Genomic DNA, 12,253 nt, shown 5'->3' on the forward strand with positions numbered 1-12,253 from the left:
GACGCGTTTCAGAAAGGCGGGGCATAGAGGAGAAACAATAATGTACAGTATGTGGAAAATAATGTTTTTTTTTAACCTTAATCCGCATAAACACATTTCATTACACCAAATACACAAAATAATGTTCTTTTTAGCAACATCATATGACCCCTTTAATAAGGTTTGAAATCAAGCTACGTATCATAATTTACATTGACTGCTGCTATATCAATAAAATCACTTCATCCACACATTGCAAATAGTGATAACCTGCAATTGTTGATATTAAATAATATTTGTGACTTGAATAAAACCAATTAATATAGATAGTTATATCTCATACCTTTTTTTCAGTGCACTTAGGTCAAGAAATATAAGAGTAATACCTCATCACCTTTCAGGTAGACTGGAAAGTTGGCAAAAATTATTATTTCCCATATTTCAAGTGGCTGACCATAATGAAATAGAAATGCATCAGCTGTTTAGTTTTAAACCACACAATCTTCAAATATTATGGATATTGACATTTAATGTCTTGAGTTCTACTGCAAAAATGAATTAATTGTCATAATGCTTGATACAGAAAACAATGTCTGTCATCAGCTCTGTAACAGTTTCACCTGCCATTTCCGGTGAGCTTTCAGAAATCACATTAAATTTAACAAGGACAGACACATCAAGGTGGGCTTCATAATGTCAAGTCTTTATTGGTCATGTGCCATACAGCAGTAAGATAATTACTAAATAGAAATTAAATCAACTACATTCAGCTCCTAAAGTTTTCAGTCATCAAGTACACAGTGGCCCCTACACATTAGATAGCAAACAAAGTCACATTCTTAGCAGAAATAACAGGTTAATGCACACACTGCCAGATTCAGAAAGCTGCTGGTGGCTTAAGGCAATTTTTTAACCAAGAGCATTCATACATAAACAGTAGCATGTTTTAGATGGATTGTTATGTATTGGTGTAAATGTGGGTTGACTTTTTATGGAGGGATGTTGATTGCACATGCATTACAAAAGTTTGGCAGTGCAGTTTGAAATTCTCCTTCAAACTGCATTGTGTCACTATGCTTTCTGCAATCTCCTTTCGCTCTCCCAAAAATAACAGAGCAAATACCAAAATGCTCAGAATATTCATAACAAGGTTACCAGGCCTAAGGAGCATCTGTGAGAATGTAAAGACAAAATTCCAGATTTGCCTGACATTCCCTCGCAGCTAAGCATGCCAATGTCACAGTGTTCATCGGAAAAAATGATTCCAATATAGAGAAAGAAATCCATTCACTTCGGTTCCCATCATACAGTTCTTAAAGTGAATTAAGCCCAACAATATCAATCTGTTCAAACTGTCTATAGAAAGAGTGCAGCAAGGCAGGCTTACCAAAGCCATGACATAGAGGCAAGTGGTATCAAAACCTGGCAGTGTAACAGAAGTGTTATGAAATTATTTCACTAGCATTACATTTTAATATGGTATAAGTTTACCAATGGGATTCATTGTTGACCCATGGTTAATGGAGGTTCACTGTGACAGTGACTTCTTTGTATGAGAGTACACTAGATTCAAGTATGAAGTTTAGGTGTTTGAGATGCATTGTGAAAAGTTGTGTTAGTGACTGCGTTTCCACAATGTAAATGTGCTTCAGGCATCCACGAATATACAAGTAAAATATTGAAAAGTGAATGCATTTTCTAAATTCTAAATATATACTGTTACTTTTCTTAATAAAGTCATAATATTTGTATCATCCGCCCAAACACAACCAATTCTGGACTCACACTATCTTTCTATTATTCTATTATTTCTATCACAATATCTTTCCCAGTCATTCCACCATATCCTTTCACTCTGACAACTGATATGAATGAGATGCCGTTTACATACATTTAAGTGCCCTGACTTGATTGACTATAAAGTATTTGTCAGAATTTGTATTAATCACAAGCATTTAGCAGCATGTGAAAGGCTTCAGCAGTACTGTGTAACATTTTGCTCTCAGTCTTGCCCATTGGCTGGTGAACTAATGCAGCCTTAAGTACTGAGAGGGATGGCAGGTACACTGCTATGAAAGTATAGGTACACTTCTGTTGGACCCACATACAGTCACCATGCAAAGAGCAGATACACCTCATGCAGTGAGGACTTGCTATTAGGCTCAAATCCTTGTCCCTTTTATAGGGCAAGTGGGTGAGACATGTTTAAAATGGAATCAAGAGCAGTCTTGGAGAGAAATTTGGCTGGGTGGAGTGTTTTCGAAACTATGCATGTATAGTTCCAGATTCCTGTTTTTACTTATTTATTTTTTTAGCATTATGAGTATACCGAAGTTAACTGGAGTCAAGAAACAGATGCAATTCTGATGCGATGATACTCCAAGATGCCATTGTTACTAGGGCTGCCATGATGCAAAGACAACAATAAATGACTGGCTTACAGCTTATATTGTAAGACAGAAAATATTATTGCAAGTCAAGTTTTGTGCTGGCTTTTGGAAAAACTGCAGCATAATAAGCTACCTTCACCAAAGCTAACCACATAGACATTTCCTTAATGCAATGTGCTGAGAGAAGCCTGTTATAGTACAGTTAAAAGTGACGATAAGGCTCACAGTGCAGCCCAGGAATATATGCAGAATATATGCATCAAAGAGTGTGTATTGAGTAGTTAGTGGTTTGCTACAGAACAACTGCTGCCCCGTGACTGAGTGGGAGGTGAATTAGTGGAGAATAAGTTGAAATTCGCTAGATTCCTCTCTGAGACCCCCTTTGTGGAGGGGAATTGCTTGGGAAAAGGAAGAAGAGGGTAATGGAGAAGGCAGAGGGAGGAGAGGAAGAAAGAAAGAGGGTTGAGACATTTAGTTTTTCTGGTTGGTGGGGTTGTCACTCGTCTTGGAGTCGTCAGACTGGGAGGAGCCTTTGCCGGGTTTGCTGCTCTGCTGATGTTTGTCGTCATCATCCTTGACCTCCTTCTTTCCACTAGCGCTAGTGCTGCTGTACATACGGGACAGGTAGCTGTAGCTGGACACTGAGGCAGGGGTGGGGTAGGTGATCCCAGTGCTGATACGTGTCTCCTCCCCTTCCAACAGTTTCCTGAGATTGATAATAAATGAGAAGGTGAACAAAGAAAAGGTGGTGAGGAAGGGTGTGGTGGATTTATGGTGTAAAACAGAATGAAGAGAGAACAATGGAATACATTTCTGTATAACATCAGCTAATTCCATGAAAGAAATTCTCAGGATTTTCATTTTAGGTCACATGTACAGTATGTTGATAAAGAATGTACAGTATGCACATTTCACTAGCATTCACTTTCACATATCAATAACAAACATTGCTTATTACCTGTAAGCAGCTATCTCTATGTCAAGCGCCATCTTGACATTCAGCAGGTCTTGGTACTCCCTGAGGTGACGGGCCATCTCACTCTTAGTGGTCCTCAGCTCATTCTCCAACTGCCCAACTGTATCCTGGGTGATGTTACATGATATAGTTATAATTAAATTCAATAGAAAAACTGCTGCATTTACACTGAATTACTTGATTTGATGATAGAAATGTTTTCATACAAAGGTTCCAAAGGGAAAATTTAGTAGCGATGCAACAGAAGAACCATTCTTTGTTCCCCAAAGAACCATTAAGGGAACAGTTCCTACATCATTTTTCTTAGTGTAAAGAACTAAAGATATAAAAATCCTTAAAAATCTATTTTTTTCTACTATTGAGAACCTTTTGTGGAATGGAAAGGTTTGATGGATGTTAAAGGTTCTTTATGAAACGATTGATGTCAATAAAGAACCATTAATTTTCAGACACTGCACATGCATTGCAGAAAGAAAGAAAGAAAGAAAGAAAGTTTACAGTAGGTTACTTTTACAATGTAAATTTGATGCTTGTGGAAAATGGGCTAAAGCACTTAGATTAATTATTTAGTGACACTTTGTCATCATTATTTTGATGATAACTGATATAGTAAAAGGTTTGGAAATCTTTTATATCCAATATAGGCTGTTCATTTAATTTAGTCTGATAACTGTCTGAAGTCATTTTAGCACCATGGACAGAGAAGCAGTAACATTCCAAAGTCACTTGCTGTGGTCACGCCCATTTCACAGGGATCTTTTGTCTGTTGTATAGTTCACAGATGCATAAGTTTCAAAGGCTAATTAATCGATTTTTAAGCCAAATACATAGCGATTGGTTGTTTTAAGAGAAGGTGAATATTTGCAGTGTTTTTAATCATTTTAAAGAAGTGAAAATCTTTACCGACATGCATGCAACTCAATTGAACACGCGTGCAAAGTTAAAATTGATTAAACCAACCTGGTAGCCCATGACCTCAGCGTTGAGCCTGTCCTCCATCTCATGAATCTGCCTTTCCAGCGATTCATTGGTGCCCTTTAGGCTTTCGATCTCGATGGTCTTGGACTGCAGCTGCCTCCTGAACTCGCTGAGCTCTTCCCTGCTAGCGCGAATGACCTCGTTGCTCTTGTTGGCCTGTTCGCTAAGATCGGCGAACTTGGTCTTATACCACTCTTCAGCGGACTGCAAGTTCTTATTCGCCATAGCCTCGTACTGGCCGCGAATCTCCTTGAGGGCGGAGGTGAGATCGGGTTTGGCCACTTCCATCTCCACTGACACCTGGGAAGCCTGGATCATGTTCATGAGTTCAGTTACCTCCTCCTCCTGCACATTTCTCATAAAGTTGATCTCGTCCAGAAGGGATTCGACCTTTTTCTCCAGGTCTAGGCGCACCATGGTGGCGTTGTCCACGTCCTTCTTGAAAGCTCTAAGCATTTGCTCAGCCTCCTCGCGCATTCTCATCTCCTCCTCGAACTTCTCCTGGAGTTTCTGAATGCCCTCCTCCATGTTGTCGCGCTCGAACATCATCTGGTTCTTCTCCGCGTTAAGTTCCTCGAGTTGGGAGCGCAGCTCTCGGATCTCCTGCTGGTAAAGTTCGGCCAGACGGGACGGTTCTGTCTGGCGCTGGCGCAGGGTCACGAGTTCGGCTTCCAACACTTTGTTGTGCTGCTCCAAATTGCGAACTTTCTCGATGAACATCGCGAAACGGTCATTGAGTCCTTGCATCTGCTCCTTCTCATTGGTACGGGTGATTTTGAACTCATTATTAAGTGCTGTGCTCTGGGTGAAGTCGAAGCTTTCCAGAGTCAAGGATGAAGATGGAAAGGCAGATCGGGTGGTGCGCTTGTAGGTGCTGGGGATGCTGGTGCGGGTCGCGGACTGGGACTTAAACCCGCTCCGGGAGCTGCTCAGCCGGGATGGAGAGGCTGAGTAGAGGGTAGAGTCTCCGAAGATCTTCCGGTAGGAAGAGGCAGAGTAGATGTCGGATCCGTAGCTCATCTTGGCGTTTTGAAGACAAGGAGCAGAACCCAGGCGGCGTCTCCTTTTTATAGCAGGACCGTCCCAATCAATAATTTACCCGTGCTGCTCCTCGCATTCAACCTTCCTTACTGCAGATGTTTTAGATGGACAGACCCCGAAGAAATGCGACAAATAGGCTAAGCTGATCTGTAGGTTATTTTTAACTTTTAAAGGCGCAAAGAGTGCTTTTTGCCCGTGGAAGGTGTGCTCAGTCTATCAGTGAAAACTCAGGTCGGCAGCAGCGAGCGGGTGGAACTGTCCTTTTTGGCGCAGCGCTGATGTCAGCAAAATATCATATCGTTTATTTACTCACTCATACACCATCACGACACATCTATGAAGAATTCCTACCACCTCTGAAAATAACACACACTTCAAGAACACACATTAAAGACATGCCATTGTGATAAATTTTGTATCATCATCATCATCATCATCATCATCATGATCATTATTATTATTATTTAGAGTAAAACATAAAAAAACAGTAGGCTACAAGAGCAGTAGGAAAAAAATCTGGCATCTGTGGTTGTAAGAAATAAAGTGATGGTGTTACAAGCATTAAGCATGGCAATTATATTTCAATTCTGCACATGTAATTAAAGCATGTTAATAGATCTGTTCCTAAAATAGTTTGTGTGGAATACCAAATAGTTATAATGCAAAAATTATCTGAGTTCAACTGCTATAGGTACAGGAAATTCTGGGAATGCCCCTTTTTCTGTAGCCTAGCAAAAGTAAAGCGATGATTTGTTGCTTAACCATCATATTTTAATGGCCAGTAGGTTAGGCCTAATATACATCTTTATCTGTAAATTTGTAGGTAGCCTAATTCATACTTTGCATACTGCGGCATTATTATTTTTTTATTATTTAAAATTATTAGCATGTGTACAGTGTAGATTAGAATAATAATAGTTTACTTTTGACCGTTTTGATCTGTTTTGGTATATAAATGCAAGAATTTATCGTCTACACAAACGTCGTGATTTTAGGCTAGATACATATCAAACAAAAATCACAAACAGCCTATCGTAGATTTACACTTTCAATAGTCAGTAAAATGTTAAATTTGACACTACTGTAAAAGATAGGGCTACACAGTAAATATAGCCATATTGTATGACAGCAGTTATACAGTGCTGCCATCTGTTGGCCGCTTCGAGATCTCAATAGATTAAAGGCAAACAAACAAGGCAAGGCTTGGAAAACTTTCCATGACTTGTGTGGCCTTCAGATTCAGACAGAATTTGCGATACCCATTCCTTTTTTTTTTCTTCTTCTTCTTCTTCTTCACATGAAAGAGATACATTTTCAAAACTCCTAGTGCAAAACTCCAATATGCATGTAATCTATTCAGTGTGTTATCAAAAGGTGCGATGAACGTGTGATGGTCAAGGCTTTGTGTTATATGAGTTACCATTAGTAGCCTAAATGTTCTCACTGTGCCATATGACTGAATCTACTCTAGTTGGCCTTTTCAAACGAAGCCTTCACCCGGGCATCTCTAATCAATCTGGACACACAGTCAATGATTGTTTCTTCTCCCTTCTACTCTGTCCTGTTATATGTTCACAAATTGCAAATGTTTTTTTCTCTTTTCTCTCTCTCTCTCTCTCGTTCTCTCTCTCTCTCTCTCTCTCTCTCTCTCTCTTTCTATCACACACACACACACACATGCTTTGAACACTGTGGTTTTCATCAGAGAAAAATCGCTTATAAGCTTTTAACGAAAATGTTTATCATATTTGGTTATCCGTTTCAGAACAAGTTCTATACAGAATCTAGAAATATAGCTGTACCAATGATTCATTGATTAACAATTAAAGGGGACATAACACACACAGTTTCACCCAATCTCATGTTAATCTTGAGTACCTATAGAGCAGTACTGCATCCTTCGTATCTCCAAAAAGTCTTTAGTTTTATCATATTTATAAAAGAAAGATACAGCTTTACGATTCTCTCCGGAAAATGCTGAGCTCCTGGAGGCGCGCCGTGGGCGGAGCTAAAGAGTGACGAGCACTTGTGCTGATCGCCAACAAAACACAAATTTGATGCTGTTTCACTTACCGTCTGCAGTTCTGAATCATGACCGGTCTCTTTTATAGCTGGGACCGCTCCATCTTTCAGTATCAAACAATGTGCTAATCCAGCATTGAACTGGGCCTTGTTTATAAAACGTTCGTCAACACACAGGCTTGTGAAACTGCGTTGCTGCTCCGGAAAAACAAACTGTATCCACTGTTTACATAACGTTGGGTTCTTTAGGAAGCTGAACAAAGTTATCTTTCCCTGCAACCAAAAACACACTTCTTTGGAGACATTCTTCCCGAGCGAGTCCCGTGCAGCGCTGCCGCTGGATGAAGCGCGTTGATGGGCACAATCTCGCTCTCACTCTGGTCGATGTGTGCGCGGGCGCGCGCTTCCGGGAGAAATGCCCATATAAGGAGTTCCACTCTCATCTATGTCATGAAGAGCCACGATCGAAAAAAACTCTCCGAAACTTGTATGAACCCGGAAGTAAGATTTTTAGTACAGAAATACGCCGTCATATGTCCAAATTGCTTTTTTAAATTTTGTCCATGCTTAGCATAAGAATCCAACTCTTTAACAGTGTAAACAACTCTGAATGCATGAAACAGCATTGTGTTAACAAAATGTGTTTAACAAGTGTTACCGAAATTAGTTAGTTCTAAAATTAGTCATGAACTAATCAGGAACAATAATGTCATGTCAATGGCGCCCATCAACTGTTCGGATACTAACATTTTTCAAAATATCTTTTTATGTTCAACAGAATTAATAAACTCATACAGGTTTGGAACAAGTGGAGGGTGAGTAAATGATGACAGAATTTTCATCCTGAAAGTGAACTACTCCTTTAATTTAAATACTTTTTATTCAGTTATTTTAATAATATATTTTTTAAATGTTTTATAATTTATTTAGTGAGATAATCTTACTTTAATTATTTATTTATTTTTACAATTTTACACGGTTTTTCTCTAAACTTTTCCACAGACCTCCTAGCACTACCTTGCGGCCATTGTCATCACGGCTACTTTAAACAGCTCCATTAATCCTTTAGCCCAGTGGTTCTCAACTGGTTTGGCCTTGGGACCCACGTTTTCCCACGGTTGTCAAGCCGCGACCCACTTATATATATATATATATATATATTAGGGCTGTGTATCACCAGCAAAGTCACGATACGATACGTATCATGATACAGAGGCCACGATATGATACGGGACTGCACTGAATTTATTAAATACTGCATACCATAGGGCCATTGCTAACTATTGGCAGAACAGGCACTTGACCAGTACGAGTTATATTGTAATGAACTCATTCTAATATATTAAAATCATCTTAACATTGCTGGTAGCTTATCATTGCACAAATCAACACACTCTCTACGTTTAAAAAATAAAAATAAAAATTAGAAGAGTTCTAAACTGCGCTGTCTTCGTGGCTGTTTACATGCACAATTTTTGGTTCAATCGGACTGAATTCATGTCGATTTATGAATCTGAATGTAGTGTTTACATGAACGCTAAATAAAGTGATCGGGTTGATGTAGATAGAATAGATTTTTTTTTTTACATGCGCGCACTGCACAAATATAGAGTTTCTCACTGTTTGCACATAATAAACACTCCCCTACACTGTTTCTTTAATTGTTTCTAACAGCAGAATTAATATTTATCCATTTATGGAGGGGGGTTAACGGAAAACAAACTACTTTCAGAAAAGAAACAAAAGGGTCGCTGGTTACTGTTATTTAGGTCAGGTCTTCTGTCACACTTCTACTGTGTCGGAGCAAGGAGAGAACGAGGACACAGGAGAATCAGCATCACAAACTTTATAGCAGGGAAAACACATGTAGAACAAGGAACTGACGTTTAGACCTGACAAACACAGACTGAACAGACTGGGGCTTAAATACACAGGATAACGAGGGACTAATGACAAGACACACCTGAAATCAATGAACACAATCAACACGAGGGAGAAATTAGGTCACGCAGCACATTAGGAGAAAAACAGAACAAACACGGGAACACAGGGCTGACAGGATGATTCTAGGCTATTAAATTAATGTTCCACTAAATTATGCAATCTGAAGTGTTTTTGAGCGCTCTCTCCTGTCTCCCTCTCTCCCAAAATGATTAAAAATAAAATAAATTAATTAAAAATACCCATTTAATTAGTTTTTGTTTTTATAACATATGATAGCCCAGTGGTTCCCAATCCTGGTCCTGGAGAACCCCCAACACTGCACATTTTAGATGTCTCCCTATTCAAACACACCTGATTCAACTCATCAGCTCATTAGTGAAGACTCCAAGACCTCAAATGTGAGTGTCAGATAAGAGAGACACCAAAAACGTGCAGTGTTGGGGGTTCTCCAGGACCAGGATTGGGAACCACTGTGATAGCCTATAGGAGTTAGCCTATCATACAAACAAGAGTCCTGTTTTTCCGAATATCTGCACGATCGCAAATGTACAATAAACAAGTTTCTAAGTATCTTTTAGACACAAAAAATTTAATTTTTCTCCATCAAAAAGAAAATAGAATAAACAGCAGAACCGCATCACCGAGCAACACAGTGTTTTGTTCCTCAGCGTTACACGGACCAGTAAATGATTCAATCAGGCTGTAAGTACAGTTGTTTGCGAAGTTAAATGATTAGCATTTTAAACGAATCAGTTGATTTAAGTATTCAACTCATTCATCAAGACATTTACTTGCCACCTACTGGCGGTTGTAGTTTCATATTTTAAAAAGTAGGCTGTAGCTTATTATTTCATTTTTGCAATCATTTAATATTTCTACATTAAAATGTTATATTTAAACTTGACATAATTTATGCAGAATCTATCTATGGATTTTGTTCATAGTGATTTCATTTGATTGTTAATAGCCAACATGTCGTTTTATTCGGATTGAATTTATTGATTAAATGTAAGAATCTGACAAAAGTCAGTCTTTTTTTTTTTTTGCCCATTGTAATTTCAGGGTTTTGATCTCTCAACTGAGAGAACACATCCTGTTTGTTGTATTATAAGGACTATTTAATATTTAATCTAAACTTTGACTAGGCTAGACATATGCATATTAATTGTACTATATAGGCTATGAACCTCAAAGCATATTTTAATTTTTGAGTATTTTGTGTTACTCCATAATGATGTTCTAGCTGAGGGCATTTGTAGTGTATAGGTATAGGGCCCAAACATAACCTCAAGTCCAGCGGCCCCGGACCCCAGTTTAAAAAACCCTTATATGTTCAATCGGCTACATTAATCAAGATGGCCGAGAACTTTTGTTAGTATATTTTAACTATTACATTAACTAATGTTAACGAATTATGGTAAAGTTTTACTTTAAACAGTCAGGCTAAATAAAAAAAAAATAAAAAAATCCTGTAAACAATGAGCTGTCAGTAGACCAAACCATCTTCAAGAGGTTGACTCGCCTTCACATTCCGTCTCTGACGTGTGACAGATTTTGCTCCGCCTCCTCTGGATGTCAAGCACCGCCCAGTCCTGCCCCTCCACAACTGCTTACAACACGGTTATGACGACGAGCTTTTAATTCCCATTAACAGACTCACAGCTTCACTCGAATACTGCAGTGCATTCTGTTGATTAATTATTGATATTTCCCGAAGTGTTTACAGCGCTACCAGTGCACTTGAGCTTTTGTGTATTGACGGAAGGTAAGTGAACGAATAGGCTTGAACTTACAGCTGTTGTTGTTAGTGTCAGTGGTTTGTTTGCATGTCTCTTTGCCTGTCTTCAGCTTGAAAAGATCGGTGATGTTTGATGTTTTGCGCGAAGATGTTTATCACAGCGCTGTGTGTATTCAGCCAGTGTCTGACGACCTCCAATGGAAATATATTTTACACGGACGTAAATAAACAAGATACCAGGCGCGATACCGAAAACATCAAAACTGTTTGAATCAAGCTCTGTTTCAGCCATTTTCAGGAAAATTCTGTGGCTGCTTACCAGTCAGCTCTTCAAACATCCTCGGGGGCTTTGTCCTTGTTTTTCAGCTGCTGAATGTAACTTTTTGTGATTTATGACGTACAAAAAAAGCACCTGAAAGTGCAAGTCAGCAAACTGGTTCAGGTCTCATGTCTATAAGAGTAAGTTTTAGTCTCCACTCCAGTGTCTTAGGCTACTGCTACTTATCAGTAAAATGTTGTAAGGAGGCTATATCTTGGCACAAACCATGTTTGGATATTTGTTAATATCTAATTTGCACTATTTGTGAAATATTGCTAAATATAGAGATACCCGCTGAAAAGTTACCAAAACCCATCAACCTTCAACTTCTCTCATGACAGCTGAACATCTTGCCAATATAAACAAATACATTTTTTCCCCCTTTTTTCTTTTCTGTGTGTCTATTTGGTGTTCAAGGACCAAATGCACTCAAAGAAAGAAAACTCTTCTTTCTCCTTCTGGTTTTCCCCAAAATTTAGATGCAAATCAGCCTGATAGACCACAGTGAGCCATTATAGCTGCCTGCTTGGAGTATTTTTTATTTTTTTTCGTATTAAATGAAAGAGTTTTAACCTACTTTTTTTTTTTTTTTTTTTTTTGGTTGGGGGCTTTTGGGGGAAAAAAAACTAAAAATTTGTGGATGGAGGCCTATTTTTTTCTGTTGTTTGTCCTAAGGGTCATGTATTTGAAAAAGAGTGAGAGTGTTTTTTATTTTATTTTTTTATATGCTTGTATTACAGAAGAGAATGATGTCAGCACCACCTAAAAGTCTTTTCAAACCCTATTATCTCACATCCCCTTTTACCTCAGCATAACGATCATAAAATAGACGGGTAGTGGGAAAATCTCCTTCCTTTGCCCTTAAG

At 38.6% G+C, this 12,253-nt stretch overlaps 2 protein-coding genes across 2 annotated transcripts in view; one reads left to right on the forward strand and one right to left on the reverse strand.

Moving 5' to 3' along the window:
* Positions 1 to 1,897: 1,897 nt before the first annotated feature.
* Positions 1,898 to 5,554, reverse strand: LOC107738461 (alpha-internexin-like). Its single transcript, XM_016550220.1, has 3 exons — positions 4,306 to 5,554; positions 3,328 to 3,452; positions 1,898 to 3,075 (listed from the first exon to the last, which is right to left on the reverse strand). The coding sequence occupies exons 1-3, from the start codon at positions 5,341 to 5,343 to the stop codon at positions 2,841 to 2,843; spliced, it is 1,398 nt and encodes a 465-aa protein (XP_016405706.1). The 5' UTR covers positions 5,344 to 5,554; the 3' UTR covers positions 1,898 to 2,840.
* A 5,379-nt stretch (positions 5,555 to 10,933) lies between these two features.
* The window catches only part of LOC107738462 (cytosolic purine 5'-nucleotidase-like), a 28,798-nt gene continuing 27,478 nt past the window's right edge, over positions 10,934 to 12,253 (forward strand). Inside the window, exon 1 of the mRNA XM_016550221.1 lies at positions 10,934 to 11,095. The gene's annotated coding sequence lies outside the window, so the exon portion shown is untranslated. The remainder of the gene's footprint in view (positions 11,096 to 12,253) is intronic.

The sequence above is a fragment of the Sinocyclocheilus rhinocerous genome, unplaced genomic scaffold, assembly GCF_001515625.1.
Source record: "Sinocyclocheilus rhinocerous isolate Xijiao unplaced genomic scaffold, SAMN03320098_v1.1 scaffold1907, whole genome shotgun sequence".
NCBI lineage: Eukaryota > Metazoa > Chordata > Actinopteri > Cypriniformes > Cyprinidae > Sinocyclocheilus > Sinocyclocheilus rhinocerous.

Excerpts from the sequence above, each read along its gene's own strand:
- LOC107738461 (XM_016550220.1), bottom strand. The coding sequence starts at position 5,343 with ATGAGCTACGGATCCGACATCTACTCTGCCTCTTCCTACCGGAAGATC. Across the intron at positions 3,453-4,305 it reads CTGAGGTCATGGGCTACCAG|GATACAGTTGGGCAGTTGGA; the intron begins GTTGGTTTAATC and ends AACATCACCCAG. Across the intron at positions 3,076-3,327 it reads ATAGAGATAGCTGCTTACAG|GAAACTGTTGGAAGGGGAGG; the intron begins GTAATAAGCAAT and ends TATCAATCTCAG.